The 21,663-nt window shown below is 45.4% G+C and overlaps 2 protein-coding genes across 2 annotated transcripts; both read right to left on the bottom strand.

Moving 5' to 3' along the window:
- Positions 1-15,850: 15,850 nt before the first annotated feature.
- On the bottom strand, positions 15,851-17,559 carry LOC126924413 (uncharacterized). Its single transcript, XM_050738865.1, has 2 exons — positions 16,822-17,559; positions 15,851-16,690 (listed from the first exon to the last, which is right to left on the bottom strand). Exons 1-2 carry the CDS (start codon positions 17,375-17,377, stop codon positions 16,428-16,430), a joined length of 819 nt encoding a protein of 272 aa, XP_050594822.1. The 5' UTR covers positions 17,378-17,559; the 3' UTR covers positions 15,851-16,427.
- A 2,608-nt stretch (positions 17,560-20,167) lies between these two features.
- Positions 20,168-21,359, bottom strand: LOC126924419 (uncharacterized). The gene is made up of 2 exons (XM_050738873.1): positions 21,048-21,359; positions 20,168-20,819 (listed from the first exon to the last, which is right to left on the bottom strand). The coding sequence occupies exons 1-2, from the start codon at positions 21,246-21,248 to the stop codon at positions 20,271-20,273; spliced, it is 750 nt and encodes a 249-aa protein (XP_050594830.1). The 5' UTR covers positions 21,249-21,359; the 3' UTR covers positions 20,168-20,270.
- Between the last annotated feature and the right edge of the window lie 304 nt (positions 21,360-21,663).

Below are 21,663 nucleotides of genomic sequence, written 5' to 3'. Positions count from 1 at the left end.
CCAGAATTTCTCATAAAATATTTCTTAGAGGAGCAATATGATATCTATGTTTGTTGCGTGTCATTCTACTATGTTGTTGTTTTATGTTTAATTTTAGTGAAAATTAATGCCTTATGTAATTATCAATGTTTCGCTAATGATCTACTTCCAGAAGAAAACATTAATCTTTCCAAGAAGCAATTATTATAGAAGAAATCTTTACCGTGAGAGATAACGCTAATAATGTGTGAGAGTGTTTAGCAACGCTTTGTTAGCAAGCTGCACAATGCGGACGATGATTCTATTAAATAAGAAAACGAGGAAGATCATGGTGGTTTTCGGTGGACCGTGAGAATTGGTGGTTTAAAAAAAAGCCACAGGGCATTCAGGATGATGACGATGATTTGGGGTACAAACGAGGCCGAACGAGAAGCGGGGGAAGGTTTCTGGAAAAAGGGTTGCGCCTTCCTTCCGCCGAATCGAACCGGTGTTTCTTTCGGAATCGATTAAAACTTGCGAGATGCAACGATAGTTGACATTGTACAAATAAATTAGAAACAGGAAATCGTTACAACATGTTGAGAAAATTGCATCAAGAGTCCGCAGATGCGTTTTATAGACCTTGGTGGATTTATTAATAGATTCGCTGAAACTTCGCGCATCGATTGCGCTTATCCTTGCTTTAAAATCACTGACTTTTATTTTTGTTCGTACTCGATATTGAATAGTACAATAAATGAAGACAACTAAAAGTTCACGAAATTTCGTATTATGATTATTGACAAAAAAGAAGAAGATCGTTGCCATGAACCGTTTCATAGCTCCAGTACAGTGAACATTTAATAAATAAATTGTAATTTCATATGATATTAAAATTATAGTATTAAAAAATTTGATCAATAATAAGTTTCTTAATACAAATTAACATTATGACGATTATTAAAAAATTTTTTGAAATATATAGATACAGGAAATTGATATAAAAGTTAAAGTGATAAGACGAAGGATCCTCTAATTGTTTCGAACGGTATATATTATAATAACAGTATTATCGAATGTGAATAAATCCCCAAGCTTCACAACCCACACAGAAATATATCATCACAATTATGCTTCACAATTGACAATATAAGTAGTCGAATAGACGCTATCCACGGAAACCTGTACTTTTTACGGAAACTCTGCAGTTTCGTCTAGTAATGATCCTCTCATTTGTAAAATACCGTGTAAAACAATCCTTATCCAGCCATGTTTATGGCAGTAGGGAAGAAAATCCTGTGGTCGAACGGTCTAAAAAACTAAGACCCAAAGCGGATTATGTCGATTCTCAGCTAGAGTATGAACAAGCTTACGCCACTATTCGCGATGACGGATGGTACCCGAGGTGAAACCCTTTCCGTGTCCGTTTCAACACGCGAGAACAGGGAATTATCTGGCCTACCTTTCGGCTGGTCATAAACTTTTACTGCGTTTTCTGGTCAGTGCGGTTTTTTGTATCTGCCCACCGAAAGAAAGGTGAAAGGGTTGTTTTGCGGATTAAAAGGGACGTCGGTGTCATGCCTCGTTAAGAACACACAACAGAACGGTTGCATGGTACGATTTAATCGAGAAAGGTCCGCGTAAATCCGTAAATGACATCACCGTAGACCGTTTGTACTCATGGAGTCCCTAAAGAACAATCCTTTATGACCCGTCACGGTGAATCTTTGCTCGAACAGTTTTAAGTTTCGTAGACTATGGACAAAATGCATCTTAGTTGATTCTCGTCGATTTGATTTTGTCTTCTACTCTTTCTCTCTAGTTAGTTATTTCCCTTATTTATCTAATTAGTTTTCTCTAATTAGTTATTTGTGATCGATACTATTGGTTTTAAGGAAAGTTGATGTATGTTTGAAGGTAGTTGAAACAGTTGAATAAAAGAAATAGCATAAAAATTGGAGAAGAACAAGAATGACATACAACATTATGTATTATCTATGGTAAGTTGGTAAACATCTGTAGATAACACTTAGAATGTTATAGAAGCGGAGCAGGTACCATCTTCAGGTAGTATCCTGAAGCTTGGAAAGGTAGTACTGAAAGTAAATTCGAAGCAGTTAGAAGTTACCGACCATAGGACAGCGGATAGCACAAGATTACGGCATAAACCAAGTAATATATATTTTTGATTTTTATTGTAGAATACACAGATGTATGTACAGTAGATGAGATACAGAATAAATATCTCATAATGAAATGTTATACTCTATGAAGACTCTAGGAACACTAGAGGTACCTTACTAAATATAATTTCCAACGTTACCGATCTAGCACGAAGTAAGATTATATTCCCAATTAAAACTACAATGAAATCTAACTATGAAATTACAAAATAGGCAGAATTAATTTTTACCTATTTTGATGCATCTCCATTGTTTTAAATTTTTGAAATTTGAAATTACCTGATCCCTTCTGCCCTTTCCTTTGTTCTTTTTCATATAAACAAACTGGAATGTGATATTATATTGGGTATCATATAGTATAAGAATATGAATATTCTATTGATAGGAAAATGATTCTCAAACTAAACTCAAATTGTACAAAATTTAATATTTTATTAATATTTAATTGTACAAATTCAATGAGATATAATTAATCAACAATAAACGGGACTTAATCATTTCGCAATAGTTACTTGATTTCATTTAGTAATTTTCTTTAACCCATATCATTCCACTCCAAAAGCCTTTGATGTTAGTTGAGATGATATTAAATATTCGTCAATAACTGATACTTTGTACATGTTACAAATTCTGCATCAAACTTGTCCATTGGATTAGCATTAGAAAAGTTACAAAGCAGATCGCTGATGTATAATACCTGTACAATTTAGTTAACTGCATCAAGTGATCGAGGAACAGGAACCTCCAGAAAGTTCCAGTGATGAAGTTTCAGATATTTTAAGGGAGCAACAATACTTTACAAAATGCGATCATTTGCGTTACGCGTTTTACAATGCTAACTATGGTAGAAAATTATTCAAATGATCGCGACGGAAAAGTACCGCAACATTAATTCTCAAATGAATTCAATAAATGTTACTATTTCTAAATCAATAAAAAACTACTTCGATTGCTCACGACACTCAAAAATCGTAATGCTATAAAGTTACTTACAAATTACATCTTTCTAACTGAAATAAAACAAACATTTTTATATTGTACCAAATATTGTTCTTTAAAAGACAATAGCAATTGATAGTAAAAAGTACTACGAATAATCCCGATATTGTATAATTCAATGAAACACTAATTCAATCCGTTTTTAATATTCCTTCACAACTCTAACTCAAACTGAAATCGGCGTTTATTCTCAGCTCTAATTCAAAACATGAAATAAACTAGTTTGCAATTCAAATCTTACTTGGAATTAATTACTTGCAACACTAATAAAAAAATCGCGATCTGCCCAAGATGATATACCGACGTACACATCGGTCAAGAAATGACTACTATTGCTACTTACTATTACTACGACATACTACCAGTACTAGAAATGAATATAGAGACAAAGTAGTAACAAGAATAACTTGCAATGCTCTGAGTGAGAAACCGAGGGAATGAGAAGCCATTGTTAGTTGCCCTCTTCTATCACAATTTTCGCCCTCTTCTTCGAGAACACTCCGCCAAAACTTAAATCTAGGCTCGAGTCTTCCTAATCGCGAAACAAGAAATAACTTATAAAGATGCAATAGAAATAATTTCATCATAAACTGCCATTCAAAAACTAGTACAACAGATGTGTGAATATAATTTTATATTGTAAAAATGATTAAAATTGTAAACATGGTTATTGCAATTAATTGTTGAAGGCTTTAACTTACAATAAAAACTAAAAAATTATTACATTTGATTGTGTTAGAATGGAAAACCCAAGATCTGTGATATTAACAAACTGTTGCAGTTTGATTGACATTCCGGCACCTTGACATATGCATGGCATCAGGTATATAAGACGCACGCACCTCGCGCGAGCTCTATTTTGTCTGGACCTCCATGAAGGGAAGATCCAGTGTGGATCTCCAAAAACCGCCAAAAGAATTTTGGATGATCTATACTGGACTGCAACGTGGGACATCGTGGGACATCGTGGGACATCGTGGGACATCGTGGGACATCGTGGGACATCGTGGGACATCGTGGGACATCGTGGGACATCGTGGGACATCGTGGGACATCGAGGGACATAGTGGGACATCGAGGAACATAGTGGGACATCGTGGGACATCGTGGGACATCGTGGGACATCGTGGGACATCGTGGGACATCGTGGGACATCGTGGGACATCGTGGGACATCGTGGGACTTCGTTGGACGTCGTGGGACATCGTGGGACATCGTGGGACTTCGTTGGACGTCGTGGCACATCGTGGGACATCGTGGGACATCGTGGGACGTCGTGGGACATCGTGGGACATCGTGGGACATCGTGGGACATCGTGGGAAATCGTGGGACATCGTGGGATGCCGTGGGACATCGTGGGACATCGTGGGACATCGTGGGACATCGTGGGACATCGTGGGACATCGTGGGACATCGTGGCACATCGTGGGACATCGTGGCACATCGTGGGACATCGTGGGACATCGTGGGACATCGTGGGACATCGTGGGACATCGTGGGACATCGTGGGACATCGTGGGACATCGTGGGACATCGTGGGACATCGTGGGACATCGTGGGACATCGTGGGACATCGTGCGACATCGTGGGATGCCGTCGACCATCGCCGGACTCCGTGGGACTTCGTTGGACGCCGTGGGACATCGTGGGATGCCGTCGATCATCGCCGGACGCCGTGGGACTTCGTTGGACGCCGTGGGACATCGTGGGATGCCGTCGATCATCGCCGGACGCCGTGGGACTTCGTTGGACGCCGTAGGAAATCGTGGGACATCGTGGGACATCGTGGGATGCCGTGGGACTTCGTTGGACGCTGTGGGACTTCGTTGGACGCCGTGGGACTTCGTTGGACGCCGTGGGACATCGTGGGACATCGTGGGACATCGTGGGACATCGTGGGACAGCGTGGGACATCGTGGGACATCGTGGGACATCGTGGGATGCCGTGGGACATCGTGGGACATCGTGGGACATCGTGGGACATCGTGGGACATCGTGGGACATCGTGGGACATCGTGGGACATCGTGGGACATCGTGGGACATCGTGGGACATCGTGGGACATCGTGGGATATCGTGGGACATCGTGGGACATCGTGGAACATCGTGGGACATCGTGGCACATCGTAGGACATCGTGCGACATCGTGGGATGCCGTCGACCATCGCCGGACTCCGTGGGACTTCGTTGGACGCCGTGGGACATCGTGGGATGCCGTCGATCATCGCCGGACGCCGTGGGACTTCGTTGGACGCCGTAGGAAATCGTGGGACATCGTGGGACATCGTGGGATGCCGTCGATCATCGCCGGACGCCGTGGGACTTCGTTGGACGCTGTGGGACTTCGTTGGACGCCGTGGGTCTTCGTTGGACGCCGTGGGACATCGTGGGACATCGTGGGACATCGTGGGACATCGTGGGACATCGTGGGACATCGTGGGACATCGTGGGACATCGTGGGACATCGTGGGACATCGTTGGACATCGTAGGACATCGTGCGACATCGTGGGATGCCGTCGACCAACGCCGGACTCCGTGGGACTTCGTTGGACGCCGTGGGACATCGTGGGATGCCGTCGATCATCGCCGGACGCCGTGGGACTTCGTTGGACGCCGTAGGAAATCGTGGGACATCGTGGGACATCGTGGGATGCCGTCGATCATCGCCGGACGCCGTGGGACTTCGTTGGACGCTGTGGGACTTCGTTGGACGCCGTGGGACTTCGTTGGACATCGTGGGACATCGTGGGACATCGTGGGACATCGTGGGACATCGTGGGACATCGTGGGACATCGTGGGACATCGTGGGACATCGTGGGACATCGTGGGACATCGTGGGACATCGTTGGATGCCGTGGGACATCGTGGGATGCCGTCGATCATCGCCAGACGCCGTGGGACTTCGTTGGACATCGTGGGACATCGTGGGACATCGTGGGACATCGTGGGAAATCGTGGGACATCGTGGGATGCCGTGGGACATCGTGGGACATCGTGGGACATCGTGGGACATCGTGGGACATCGTGGGACATCGTGGGACATCGTGGCACATCGTGGGACATCGTGGGACATCGTGGGACATCGTGGGACATCGTGGGACATCGTGGGACATCGTGGGACATCGTGGGACATCGTGGGACATCGTGGGACATCGTGGGACATCGTGGGACATCGTGGGACATCGTGGGACATCGTGCGACATCGTGGGATGCCGTCGACCATCGCCGGACTCCGTGGGACTTCGTTGGACGCCGTAGGAAATCGTGGGACATCGTGGGACATCGTGGGATGCCGTGGGACTTCGTTGGACGCTGTGGGACTTCGTTGGACGCCGTGGGACTTCGTTGGACGCCGTGGGACATCGTGGGACATCGTGGGACATCGTGGGACATCGTGGGACAGCGTGGGACATCGTGGGACATCGTGGGACATCGTGGGATGCCGTGGGACATCGTGGGACATCGTGGGACATCGTGGGACATCGTGGGACATCGTGGGACATCGTGGGACATCGTGGGACATCGTGGGATATCGTGGGACATCGTGGGACATCGTGGAACATCGTGGGACATCGTGGGACATCGTAGGACATCGTGCGACATCGTGGGATGCCGTCGACCATCGCCGGACTCCGTGGGACTTCGTTGGACGCCGTGGGACATCGTGGGATGCCGTCGATCATCGCCGGACGCCGTGGGACTTCGTTGGACGCCGTAGGAAATCGTGGGACATCGTGGGACATCGTGGGATGCCGTCGATCATCGCCGGACGCCGTGGGACTTCGTTGGACGCTGTGGGACTTCGTTGGACGCCGTGGGACTTCGTTGGACGCCGTGGGACATCGTGGGACATCGTGGGACATCGTGGGACATCGTGGGACATCGTGGGACATCGTGGGACATCGTGGGACATCGTGGGACATCGTTGGACATCGTAGGACATCGTGCGACATCGTGGGATGCCGTCGACCAACGCCGGACTCCGTGGGACTTCGTTGGACGCCGTGGGACATCGTGGGATGCCGTCGATCATCGCCGGACGCCGTGGGACTTCGTTGGACGCCGTAGGAAATCGTGGGACATCGTGGGACATCGTGGGATGCCGTCGATCATCGCCGGACGCCGTGGGACTTCGTTGGACGCTGTGGGACTTCGTTGGACGCCGTGGGACTTCGTTGGACATCGTGGGACATCGTGGGACATCGTGGGACATCGTGGGACATCGTGGGACATCGTGGGACATCGTGGGACATCGTGGGACATCGTGGGACATCGTTGGATGCCGTGGGACATCGTGGGATGCCGTCGATCATCGCCAGACGCCGTGGGACTTCGTTGGACATCGTGGGACATCGTGGGACATCGTGGGACATCGTGGGACATCGTGGGACATCGTGGGACATCGTGGGACATCGTGGGACATCGTGGGACGTCGTGGGACTTCGTTGGACGCCGTAGGACATCGTAGGACATCGTGGGACGTCGTGTGACAACGTGGGACATCGTGGGACATCGTGGGACATCGTGGGACATCGTGGGACATCGTGGGACATCGTGGGACATCGTGGGACATCGTGGGACATCGTGGGACATCGTGGGACATCGTGGGACATCGTGGGACATCGTGGAACATCGTGGGACATCGTGGGACATCGTGGGACATCGTGGGACATCGTGGGACATCGTGGGACATCGTGGGACATCGTGGGACATCGTGGGACATCGTGGGACATCGTGGGACATCGTTGGATGCCGTGGGACATCGTGGGATGCCGCCGATCATCGCCAGACGCCGTGGGACTTCGTTGGACATCGTGGGACATCGTGGGACATCGTGGGACATCGTGGGACATCGTGGGACATCGTGGGACATCGTGGGACATCGTGGGACATCGTGGGACATCGTGGGACGTCGTGGGACATCGTGGGACTTCGTTGGACGCCGTAGGACATCGTAGGACATCGTGGGACATCGTGGGATGCCGTCGATCATCGCCGGACGCCGTGGGACTTCGTTGGACGCTGTGGGACTTCGTTGGACGCCGTGGGACTTCGTTGGACATCGTGGGACATCGTGGGACATCGTGGGACATCGTGGGACATCGTGGGACATCGTGGGACATCGTGGGACATCGTGGGACATCGTGGGACATCGTTGGATGCCGTGGGACATCGTGGGATGCCGTCGATCATCGCCAGACGCCGTGGGACTTCGTTGGACATCGTGGGACATCGTGGGACATCGTGGGACATCGTGGGACATCGTGGGACATCGTGGGACATCGTGGGACATCGTGGGACATCGTGGGACGTCGTGGGACTTCGTTGGACGCCGTAGGACATCGTAGGACATCGTGGGACGTCGTGTGACAACGTGGGACATCGTGGGACATCGTGGGACATCGTGGGACATCGTGGGACATCGTGGGACATCGTGGGACATCGTGGGACATCGTGGGACATCGTGGGACATCGTGGGACATCGTGGGACATCGTGGAACATCGTGGGACATCGTGGGACATCGTGGGACATCGTGGGACATCGTGGGACATCGTGGGACATCGTGGGACATCGTGGGACATCGTGGGACATCGTGGGACATCGTGGGACATCGTTGGATGCCGTGGGACATCGTGGGATGCCGCCGATCATCGCCAGACGCCGTGGGACTTCGTTGGACATCGTGGGACATCGTGGGACATCGTGGGACATCGTGGGACATCGTGGGACATCGTGGGACATCGTGGGACATCGTGGGACATCGTGGGACATCGTGGGACGTCGTGGGACATCGTGGGACTTCGTTGGACGCCGTAGGACATCGTAGGACATCGTGGGACGTCGTGTGACAACGTGGGACATCGTGGGATATCGTGGGACATCGTGGGACATCGTGGGACATCGTGGGACATCGTGGGACATCGTGGGACATCGTGGGACATCGTGGGACATCGTGGAACATCGTGGGACATCGTGGGACATCGTGGGACATCGTGGGACATCGTAGGACATCGTGCGACATCGTGGGATGCCGTCGACCATCGCCGGACTCCGTGGGACTTCGTTGGACGCCGTGGGACATCGTGGGATGCCGTCGATCATCGCCGGACGCCGTGGGACTTCGTTGGACGCCGTAGGAAATCGTTGGACATCGTGGGACATCGTGGGATGCCGTCGATCATCGCCGGACGCCGTGGGACTTCGTTGGACGCTGTGGGACTTCGTTGGACGCCGTGGGACTTCGTTGGACGCCGTGGGACATCGTGGGACATCGTTGGACATCGTGGGACATCGTTGGACGCCGTGGGACATCGTGGGATGCCGTCGACCATCGCCGGACTCCGTGGGACTTCGTTGGACGCCGTGGGACATCGTGGGATGCCGTCGATCATCGCCGGACGCCGTGGGACTTCGTTGGACGCCGTAGGAAATCGTGGGACATCGTGGGACATCGTGGGATGCCGTCGATCATCGCCGGACGCCGTGGGACTTCGTTGGACGCTGTGGGACTTCGTTGGACGCCGTGGGACATCGTGGGACATCGTGGGACATCGTGGGACATCGTGGGACATCGTAGGACATCGTGCGACATCGTGGGATGCCGTCGACCAACGCCGGACTCCGTGGGACTTCGTTGGACGCCGCGGGACATCGTGGGATGCCGTCGATCATCGCCGGACGCCGTGGGACTTCGTTGGACGCCGTAGGAAATCGTGGGACATCGTGGGACATCGTGGGATGCCGTCGATCATCGCCGGACGCCGTGGGACTTCGTTGGACGCTGTGGGACTTCGTTGGACGCCGTGGGACTTCGTTGGACATCGTGGGACATCGTGGGACATCGTGGGACATCGTGGGACATCGTGGGACATCGTGGGACATCGTGGGACATCGTGGGACATCGTGGGACATCGTGGGACATCGTTGGACGCCGTGGGACATCGTGGGATGCCATCGATCATCGCCAGACGCCGTGGGACTTCGTTGGACATCGTGGGACATCGTGGGACATCGTGGGACATCGTGGGACATCGTGGGACATCGTGGGACGTCGTGGGACATCGTGGGACTTCGTTGGACGCCGTAGGACATCGTAGGACATCGTGGGACGTCGTGGGACAACGTGGGACATCGTGGGACATCGTGGGACATCGTGGGACATCGTGGGACATCGTGGGATGCCGTTGATCATCGCCGGACGCCGTGGGACTTCGTTGGACGCCGTAGGAAATCGTGGGACATCGTGGGACATCGTGGGATGCCGTCGATCATCGCCGGACGCCGTGGGACTTCGTTGGACGCCGTGGGACTTCGTTGGACGCCGTGGGACATCGTGGGACATCGTGGGACATCGTGGGACTTCGTTGGACATCGTGGGACATCGTGGGACATCGTGGGACATCGTGGGACATCGTGGGACATCGTGGGACATCGTGGGACGTCGTGGGACGTCGTGGGACATCGTGGGACATCGTGGGACGTCGTGGGACATCGTGGGACTTCGTTGGACATCGTGGGACATCGTGGGACATCGTGGGACATCGTGGGTCGCCGTGGGACATCGTGGGACATCGTGGGACATCGTGGGACATCGTGGGACATCGTGGGACATCGTGGGACATCGTCGGACGCCGTGGGACATCGTGGGACATCGTGGGACATCGTGGGATGCGTTCGTTTTAACCTTAATTCATCGTAAGGTATATACTTACGTTAAGTGCATTGTGAGTCCATTCTGTACAACGATACTTATCCATCTTAGAACGAAAAAAGAAAAATCTCGTCTCTCTCCCCTTCCTTATGACACTGGAGAAATTATACTCTCGATTTGTCGGTTCGCGATCACTCAGTTCTTTCAAACTATCGCGTGGTGTACTCTCTCGTGTGTATTCCGGGTTCGTGCGGGTCAACGTGCACTAGACAAGTTAGATTCGTAAATCGCCCCAAGGACACCTCTGTCTTAGTGACTGGTAGATGGCTGCTCGACTTTTGCATCGGATCACGCGAGTTGTCGTCGCGCCGGTGATGCTTGTGAATCTGTTGGGGATTCAGTCGTCGATCTGCAGTTCTGTCCGATCGGTACTTCGTTACTCGGTCAGGGACCTGCAAATTCACGTCCTCCGTAATCCTGTTCGGCCTCGCGGGGGTGGACCTCACTGTTCAGTTGGAGCCTTGTCTTTGTAATCCTGTTCAACGGTTCCTCCCCGGGTTCCACTTGTTCAATTGTAGTGTGTTAAGTTGCCAGCCTATGTGCCGGATCCACAGCTGGATCACTAGTGGGTCACTGGTATCATCAGTCGACCGTGACTCGTGTAAGTTTCAAACGGCGAAACAGAAATCGAGTTACGGTCAATTCTTGAGCTTTCCGCTGATTCTTAGGGTTATCCGGTGCACGGGGGTACGTCGCGTAGGTTTGTTAGTTCTTTCGAGAGATCGCGATCTCGTTCATCCCGGGCTCGCCGCGATTTTTCTTTTATCGTCTGATTGTTCGGGTTTCTTTTCGATACCTTCAAAAGTTTAGTGTCGCGAAAATAAAATGTTAAACAGTTTAATATAACGACTCGTATGCTCCTTTTGCAAGCCACGAAATTGTATATACAGTGTCAGTAGCTACATTTTCTTTCTCTCATTCCAAGTTGGATAATTGTGTCTTTGATACCGAATGCTGCCAGTAGAGTTGCGAATTATTTTACGATATTTGTACTGATTGATGTAATCGTTGTGTGGGAGATAGATGTTATGTTATGTATGTTGTTCTACATTTGTAAAGATTCATGTAAGCACTGCGTTGGAGATATGTGTTTCGCAGTTATGCTACGAAACAACTATCTCTTTATGCAGGCCCATGATCACGTAGAGTTAGAACTCGACATTCTTGCTAATAGGTTGACTGTCGAGACCAATGTGTAATGTTAAATAACTCATGGGCGGGTCTCGTGCGTAGTCACCTCCTCGTGGTGAGACCTGGTAATTGGCATCGTTTTCCAAAAATTAATCTGTTGATTAATCTTTGGAAAATGATACCAAGCCAAGAATTACGCAACAGTCCAGTTTGGATCACCAAAAGCCTCTAAGAGTATTTTGGATGATCTAAAGTGGACTGCACCGTGGAATACCGCGGGATATGTCTTGACTATGTCAAGTCCATCGTGAATCCATTCCGTAGAATGATACTTATCTGACTTGGAACGAAATATAAAAATGTATTCTTCTTTTCCACTGAATCTTCCGATTATTTTGTGCACGGAAGTGCGTCACGTGGGTCCATTGATTTTTTTGAAAAATCGCGAACTCGTTCATTCGCGCCGCGATTATTATTTTATTCTCTGATCGATCATGGTTTCTCTGTTGCTTCTTCCTGCATACTTTGAAATGAAATTTCAAGTATCTCGGAGTTTATAATTTTTCGATATTTTCAAAAGTTCAATGTCGCGAAAATAGAATGTTTAAAACAGTTTAATGCAACAACTCGTTCCTTGTTCCTTTTGCAAGACGCGAAATCGTATACATAGTGCCAGTAGCTTTATCTTCTTTCTCTCGTTCCAAGTTAGACAAATGTGTTGTTGATACCGAATGCTGCCAGTAAGGCTGCGAATTATGGTACGATGTTTATAAAGTTCGATGTAATCATTGTGTAGAATGTAAACATTGCGCGTATACATGCTTTGTTTGAAATTTGGAAAGATTCCCGTAAGCGCTGCGTAGAAGATGAATGTTTTTGTTGATGTTTACATTTTTTTTTGTAGATCGTTAACTATGTACCTGATTGTGCCACCGGCTCGTGCGTCCCCTACCCTTCCCCCGCCACTTTGGAAGATGCACAGCGAATCTGAGGTACAAGAAGTCATTTAGTCGTCTGATTTCGTACCGATAACGTGGGTCGCGTTGTGTCAGGTTTGTAACGTACCTAACCTATTGGTGGCGTCGGTTCTTTATTGCTATTATTACTATATGTTTTGTACTATTCATTATTATATCTTTTACCATCGTCTATATCTCGTTATTAATATCGTTTGATTAATACACATTTGGATTTGATTGTGTTTTCATTTAATTATTTTATACATTTGTTTTAACTTGTAGTTATTCTTTGTACAGGTTATTGATCGATAGCAGGGATAATATAGAAGTAACTGGAATATTAATATGTGGATGCAACGACGATTAATGATCAATCCGATGAATTTTCATGGAAATTTGGTAATGTTTAATTTATTTTAACCAAGACAACTGTGTATGAACAATTCTGTTGCCTTGTTATACAAGCATGGGTAACATGTGATATACAATTTATATTTAAAATATATTTGATACATATTTCATAATGGATAATTTCGTAATTACTTGGGATACTAAGATGAAAGTAAATACGATTAAATAAATCATTGTTCTAGTTCGAATATATGAAATAGTTCTCTTGTTTCAAACGAATTTGTAATGAATTATTTTACTGTTTCAATGTAATTTGCGATATAGAATTCTTGATAATTTAACGATAGCTTCTTGTAAACAGTTTGAAACATAGAAATTTTAATAAAAATAGCTTTAAATTATTTCGATAGGCATCGTAACATTCACATTTCGAATTCAAATTATTTTCGTATATTATGTGAATTTGCTACAGTTAACGTCATATACTTGCAAATTCGTAGCTTGTATCTTTTTCATAGAGGTGGCGCACTAGTAGGCTCAAACACTTCAAAGCAGTTTCGTGCGCATTTCTGTAGTATTCTTTAAGTATATTTAGTTGTGAACTTTTGGATTCTTGCAAATATTTTCGAATATTTACAACACGCGACTACAGTGTCTTAGTGCAGTGTATATTTCATATTCTAGTAACGAACATTTACAGTATAATTCTTGTAAATGATTGCATTACATTCACGGTATTTGTAAACATTAGTTCAATATCAAGAGATATCTTATAATTTTCAACTAATATTTTTTATACATATTCCAAATTCTTAATAACAATTTTTTATAATCTAAATCTACTATCTAAATAAACGTTCGATAGAGAAAAGAAGAAAGGTACCGAAACGATATTTCGCTTCGTTTACACAATTCCCCCCCTTCCAGTCTGCCATTACACAACTTTATTTTTAGAGAATATTTTGGACCGAGCACAATGCGATTTGCAGAGTCAGTGTTTGCTACGCAAAAGTATTTTTCAATACTTTCAAATCACGATAGTTTTGATTAAATTCAATCGAATAATCACACACGAAAGTAATAAAATTTTAAAAAAGAAATTTGTACGTGATATTAGTCTTTGTTCGCCAATTATAATTTAAGCGGCCGTGGTAACGTAGCCTTTCATTTTTCTTTATATATATACTCTTTTTTCTTTTGAACATTTGTTTTCGGTATTAGAGTCGGTGCGTCAGTCGATTTCAGGAAAATGGTACGTACCTTAGAGTGTGCATGCTGTGTGTTAAGCTCGGGTGTCGGAGGCGTCCCGGGACGTCCTCTCTAGTGTAGGACCTTTGCGCCCGAGCGTTTGTGTGAGAACCGTGGAGCGAGTGTGTTGATGTGCCTGTTTTGCCATTTTTAAATATGGCGCTAGGTAGGATAGGTAGCATACTTTCTGGTATGTCTGTTAATTATAAGTAGGTAAGGCCGGGCAGGTTAGCACAGTCTCTGGTCGAGTAGGCGCGTTTTCGTGTGACCAACCTGTTTCTGGAAATCTGATTTGAAAAATCGACGGTGAAGCTGGCACGAGTAGAGCACGCTCTCGTCTCTGGTTTTGCCTATCGATTTTTCGAATTTCGCGGTCGCGGTCGCGAGTGGGCTCGAAACGAACGTATATTGCTCGAGCACGGGATCGTTTACGTTTCTGAATATTATGTTCTTCTTCTCTACGATTTGTACGGGGTAAGCTACCGTCCATGAGTCGTTCGGTTTGTTGATTACACTGTCCGCCCCGCTGTTTAGGCTGACCTTCTTTTGTTCGTGTAAGGAGGTTTGCTCACATGCAGGGATATTTTGGCCGATTTTTAATTGTCAATAACGAAGAAACAGAGCCGAAAAGGCAATCATGTTATTGTTGATTTTCGTCTTCTTGATTCATGATTTATTCTTATTTCGGCTTCAAATACCACCCCTTAAATTTCCTGACATCTGTAGCCGAATATCCTGTATATATGATTTCGAAACGCAACTATGTACATAGTACTGCTCAGTAGATTTACATACTCGGTTTGAAGATACGAAATTAATTAATGTTTGGAAATAATAATCAATTATTTCTTTTTTATATGAAATAGAATAATTCTTTTCGTGAAAACTTTTGGTTTTATCTTGTTAATGTTTATAATTTTTTGTTATTCCGATATTCATACTGTGTTTTTTGTATCTCCTTCACCAGATTTTAAAAAATAAAAATGTTTATTCATATCAATTTGGTAAAAATTTATTAGAAATGACAAAGACTGGGAAGAAATAAATTATGCTTGCTTATGTGTTTAATGATTTTTTGGTTAAACTGTCTTCTAAGATTACCTGCCTTACAGTAATTTATGGAGTATGGCACTTTCTGGCGCTTATACTCCCTACGCGGTCAGAATTATTTTACTTTAATTAACGGAGAAAGCACATTAGACTGCACGTCACATACACGAAATTTTATTAATCCTTCTCTTGGAACAAAATTTCTATGAATACAATTATTCACTAAGGAAAAGTGTGTAAAAAAGAGGAAATCATACTTTGTTATTCACATGTCTTTATTAACAAATGCGAGGGGATAATAAATAATCGTGTCGCGCGAGTAATAAATAAAATACAACAACGTCCTGGCGATTGTTAAAAAATGAAAAACTCTTAAGCCAGCCTCGAAATTCTACCTCTTCGACTCGTCGTCAATCGAGCCAGGTGCTCGTCTCTTTATCCTATCAATTTCTTACCGAATCAGTTACATTTTACCGCGTACACGTGTTGTTGAATGAACGGTCCTAATGTTCCATTCTCTCGTCTCTAAACTATCAATTTCTAATTTATCAACTTTGATCTCAAAGCAGTCATAAATAATTTGATTGTTCGCACGACGAGATAATAGAACTTTTCTTCCGCTCTGTGTGGCAGAATGATCGACAATCTTCGATCGATCGGTCGTGTAGCCCAAATTTGCATCGATCGACGATCATCCATTGTGGTTCTGGTGGTTATTTGGCGTGCGTCTCTTTGGTCTCTCGATCGTACGATCGATCCGTCGTTAAGAATATGAGTTAATCAGAGAATGAATCGTGGCGCCGGTGGCAATCGACGCATTTTTGTAACCGTGATCTAATAGTTTCCTGACGAGCTACCGGAATTGACTGACGACGAGGAGGCCGAGGAGGACGAGGAAGAAGAATACGAATTCGATCCGCTGCCTGGCGAGTAATAGGAATATGCGAGATTCTGGGCTTCCACACCGTTGGTCGGCGTCCAGACGCGGGAATACGGTCCATTTCCGTCCCATGTGTTCGCTGGATCGTAGCTCGACGTGGTCGAGGGCATAGGTGGAGCTCCGTACGCCGGTGAAGCAGCTGGTTCCATCGACATTCCTGTAACAGTAAGTTTCGCTGTTCTCATCTTTTTCGTCGAAAATTGTTCTTCGCATTGTAATGATATTGAATACAATTTCGGTTTTCTCGATACTTAATGGAATCTATCTGATTATAGTCGCAATACATACCCATTGGCATCATCATTCCACCCTTCTTAAAGAATTGCACAGCGATGAATCCAACGACTAGGAGGATCGCGAGTTTCGAGAGCACTAAAGCCTTCAATGCTTTCAAACCAATGATAGCAACGAAGATAGGCATCAAAGCCTTCAATTTCAGTTTCAACAACAACAGGAATGGCAACAGCAGCTTCTTCTTTAACATTCCCCTAGCTTGACTGGTAGCAACTTCGTTTCCTTTGAATTCGATATCCAAATCAGCCAAACTTCTGCTGGGTCTGTACTTGAGGCTAGCATCCACGAAGGGTAAATCAATTCCATAGTCAAAACTCTTCAGATACTTGAAAGTCCTCGCAACGATAGCTTCGTCCACTGTATCCAAAGACCTGGCTTCCGTGCTAGTCCCGAGTTTTCCATCTAAATATCCAAGCACCTCTTGCTTCAGGCAAGACATCCAAGAGTCCGCGGCGATGCACTCGTTGAGAGACTTGGAGAGGAAATCTTGACTGGCTAGGCAGCTTCCTGCCATCAACACAACTGCTACTGTCGCTACGAAAATCCTCATGTTGATCCTTTGATTATCCCTGGAATTAGTTATCCCAAAGTGATCTTCGCTGCACGATTTCTACACTTTGTTTCTCGAACAAAACGCGAAACGATCGATCGTCCACCCGTATGTGTGCGAGCGAGCGATCGCCGATCGAACTGCGACTGGCAGAGGAGTGGCCCGCCCCTTTTATTTAATTTGCCCCCTGCGAATCTATGTTATTCGGTCGCGCATGCCGGGAATCGACGATCGAAGGAAAATTATTCAAATTTCACTGGCACATAGAGCGGCTTCTCCTCTACACCCCTCTCTCTCCTCCTTAAGTACGTGCGTGCACGCGTCCCGACGCGTTTACGACCGCGTATACGTATGTAGCGTCGCGTATCGCGTACACGATGGCATGCGCGACGCCTCGCCACACGGGAAACGGAACTTGTCCCGCGTTCACCGCCGATTCGTGCTCTCCTCAACTTGGATGTCGTTTCTAACGCCCCACTCGCAGGCACGCGATCTCTATGCCTTCTATGATCTGTAAAGAACACACGCTTTGGACAACGGATAACCGTTCTCGTTGTACGTCGACAGATGGCCGGTGAACGGGAACGTTTTAGTTTCCACCGACGATTTTTGATCGTTTGACACGATCATATATGGATCGATGGAATGTTTGCTGGGTTTTAATAGATTGTGCTATTTCAATAAGTCGGTGGTATGCAGGTTTCTTGGCTGGTGTTACTGTTATAGGGCATTTCATAAGGTGAACTGGTTATATTATTATTTATGTGTACAATTACTTTCATTAATATTTGAACTCTTTAAAACGGTATAACTTTTTTAATACTGGACCAAACGACTTAAGTTTTTTTAAGAACTTAGAAGAATCAGTTTATTAAATGTCGTGTAGGAAAGATTTTGAAAAAACTGCAATTGGTCAGAACTGGAAAAAAATTACTGAAAATTCAAGCAATACGTTTCGTAGATTTTTGTCAGTTGCATACATATTAAAAATTTCATCGGGATCGATTGATTGACAAAAACAAGCGATAGGCACCGAAAGGGACTAACAATTTTAAGATATTTATTACAATTGTAGGTTGAAAGTTATGAAAAACTGCGATCCCTAGCCTTAACCGTTTGTAGCTCATAGCAACGTTTACAGGTTTCGATGATATATTGTACACGCATATAACTTACATGAATTTACAAACGTATTTAAATTTTCATAAAAAAAATGAAGGAAGTGACTTTCGCTACATTTTTCAAAATTCTGACAAACTTTAACTTCCTTAGAATCTTTTTCCACATCTAGTAAATTAATTCTTCTAACTGATCTTTCAAAGAAAAAAAAAACTCATCGTGTAGTCAAATTTTAAGAAAGATATTCTGTTTTAAATAATGTCCGAATATTAATGAAAGTGACTATATTTTTTAGGGAAGTTTTGTATATGTGAAAAGATTATTTCACAAAGTTTAGTTTTTTTAAATAAACTTTATTTTATATTTCACACAATTTCAGAATTAAAACTCGTAGATTCTTCTCGCTATACGTATAAGATTCATTTGCAGAAAAATCTACGTAATTTTAAAAATGTACCAATTAAGCTAAGTTTTATATATCAGTTAAAAAATTCTATGTCAAGTTTTGGTCGATATTTCAAACGACGTAAAGATGGAACCTTATAATTTCAACTGTGCGTACGAGATTTACTTGCAAGAGATATGTTAAACTATTGAATCCGATTTAAAGCTTCAATCATAAAATATCAACTGCCACTCCTAAGATGATTAAAAAATTGACGCTTTAGTGGCCTGAAAGAAATGTGTATAACTTTAAAATGCTGTAAATCGTTGAGTGAAATGTTGCAGTTCAGTGTGATAATTGCGTATCATTTACTACGATAACGACATAATCGGAAAACGTAGTTTCGAATAAACGATGTTTAAGGTTTAAAGAAAAAGGAAAGCACAAGGTGCTGGAAGGTCACTGCAAAGACGAAACTGGATTTCCATTTTATAGCAACACATGTGCGGAACAAAGCGATGATTTCCAAGCCGAGCGAAGTAGCTGCGTCTGATTATTATCGGGCATAATCTCCTTGCAAAACCGGACTGCGTCTGACTCTACTTAACAATAATTTTATATCGTGTTTTTATAATTAATCGTCGACAAGGATGGATCGTATCAATTAGAGAGGAGAAGTTCCATCGCCATTCATGCCGTTAAGCTATGAAATAAGCTACACCGTTAATGGGCCATTTACGTTCATGATGCGATAAACGTTGCTTGAAATAGTTTCACGCATTACCGTGAACGAAGATCTGATTTCTTGCGTGTTAGATGAGACACGGGGCAATTTAATAATATCATTTAATGAATCGTTTTGAATCTTCGTCGATGTCTTTTTGTTTTCAAGATTGGGTTCCAGGGCTATTAGGATAATGATAGTAATAACAGGTACATTCTTACTGTAACACGGTTATATTAGATCCTACAAAGACATCATTGTAATGTGATCGAAACCTAAGGCTACATATTATTACAACGATAATCTAGATTATCACCTTCTGTGAATTATTTCGTAGGTAGTAACATTTATTATGAAAAACTTTCTATTACTTTTACTTCAGATTCAGATTGCTAATTTTAATCTGAAATACTCCTCTCAATCCTTATAAATAATTTTCTCTAACAGATTTCATCCTGTTATTATCCACTACTTATACACATTAAGTACATGCTTCATAAGGATTATGAAGTTATTATTGCAGTATAGGAGTCTATATAAAGAGAAAGTGAAACAGGCCGAGTAAATTGCAATAATAATTTATTAAATAAAGAGTATAGAGGAGAGGTGGAAGACAGGTATTTTACAAAAGTCGCGACAGTAAACAAGATGTACGGATGAGTGTTTTACGATTGCGCGTGTCCAGAATACGCGAGGTTTTGTGCAAACGACGCCAATGGTTGTTCGTCGTCTTGGAATGATCTATATTGAGCTTGGTACTCCCACGGTCCGTGAGCGGTCAATGGAGCTGCATGACCGTCAGCGGCAATTTTCTTGCACAGCTGGAAGATCGCCATACCGACGGAGACGATGAAGCTGAAGAATGAAAGTTGAAGAGCGTTCCAGGCTTTAAGACCAAGGACACCGATGGCTAGGGGGATGAGAGTCATGGCCTTGAGCAAGACGAACACCAGGATGGGGATGACGACCTTCTTCAACTTGGACTTGCGAGCCTCTTCGACGGCACGACCCTGGCCAAACTTGACGTTGAAGGTGAGCTGATCGTCGTCAATGTCCCTGGCGCTCACCTTCACGGACGAGTCCATAGGCAGCTTAAAGGTCACGTCGTGAGAGGTCAGGTAGGTCTGCACATTGTCCAGGAAAGAGCCCTCGCTGCGAGCGGATACTTCTTCGACGGGGTACGAGTTGCGAGTCACCTCCACGGTTTCAGAGACCTGCGACCGACAAAGAGGAAAGTGAATCTACTTTCGTGAGCATTGGGTTCAAACCGGGTTAAACGGAATCATGCAACGCCATTTCACTTTCTGAAACTACCAAACCGTAAAAGTGATTGGGTCACAACCACTGTGGTAACTGGTTGTGGATAAGGTGATAAAAGTAAAGAGAGAATGGAAAGACGGTTGCTTGCATAATCGGGTTGGAACGAGTTAGCAGACACTTGCCTTGAAGCTGTCTTTGCGGAAGATCTGGTCCAGGAGATTTAAGACCTTGAATTTCATGCAGGAAACCTCGTCGTTCTTTTGAGAGCACTCGATTTTCGTCTGATCAACCATCTGGTCTATACCACTACCCTTCCAGAGGTCGTTCTTCGCGGGTTGAGCGGCCGCCAGGGCCAACATGGCGCACAACACAAACAGCTTCATGATTTTCCTAATGTGGAGACGAGAACTCGTGATACCCTGAAGAAGGTCTTGAGGACGATTGCACGACGACTGATGCCAATGGGTTGGGCATCAGGCTATTTATACGGAGCCCCCGTCGTCGAATCGTCGGACGTTCGTCGCGTAGCGGAGCATCCGACATACACGACGCCCCCACTTTCATCCGGCCACGAATTTTCTTTTCGTTCAGTATGGTGTTCGATTATCGAGGCCTCGACGTGATCGTGACGGGAATATGGGATTGTGCAAGATCAGCAAAGCCGAAAGAAAGCTTCGCCGCGACCGATATCTGTCAGGAGGGTCGCGTGCTACGTTAAAGACACGCGATTATGCCTCACGATAACGACAAGTGTTACGTTGATTCCCAGTAAAAAGAATTTTGTTAACTATTAGCTGT

Source organism: Bombus affinis, chromosome 14, assembly GCF_024516045.1.
Source record: "Bombus affinis isolate iyBomAffi1 chromosome 14, iyBomAffi1.2, whole genome shotgun sequence".
Lineage (NCBI taxonomy): Eukaryota > Metazoa > Arthropoda > Insecta > Hymenoptera > Apidae > Bombus > Bombus affinis.
This window is presented reverse-complemented; position numbering and strand designations above follow the sequence as displayed.

Excerpts from the sequence above, each read along its gene's own strand:
- LOC126924419 (XM_050738873.1), bottom strand. The coding sequence starts at position 21,248 with ATGAAGCTGTTTGTGTTGTGCGCCATGTTGGCCCTGGCGGCCGCTCAA. Across the intron at positions 20,820-21,047 it reads TCCGCAAAGACAGCTTCAAG|GTCTCTGAAACCGTGGAGGT; the intron begins GCAAGTGTCTGC and ends TGTCGGTCGCAG.
- LOC126924413 (XM_050738865.1), bottom strand. The coding sequence starts at position 17,377 with ATGAGGATTTTCGTAGCGACAGTAGCAGTTGTGTTGATGGCAGGAAGC. Across the intron at positions 16,691-16,821 it reads TGGAATGATGATGCCAATGG|GAATGTCGATGGAACCAGCT; the intron begins GTATGTATTGCG and ends TTACTGTTACAG.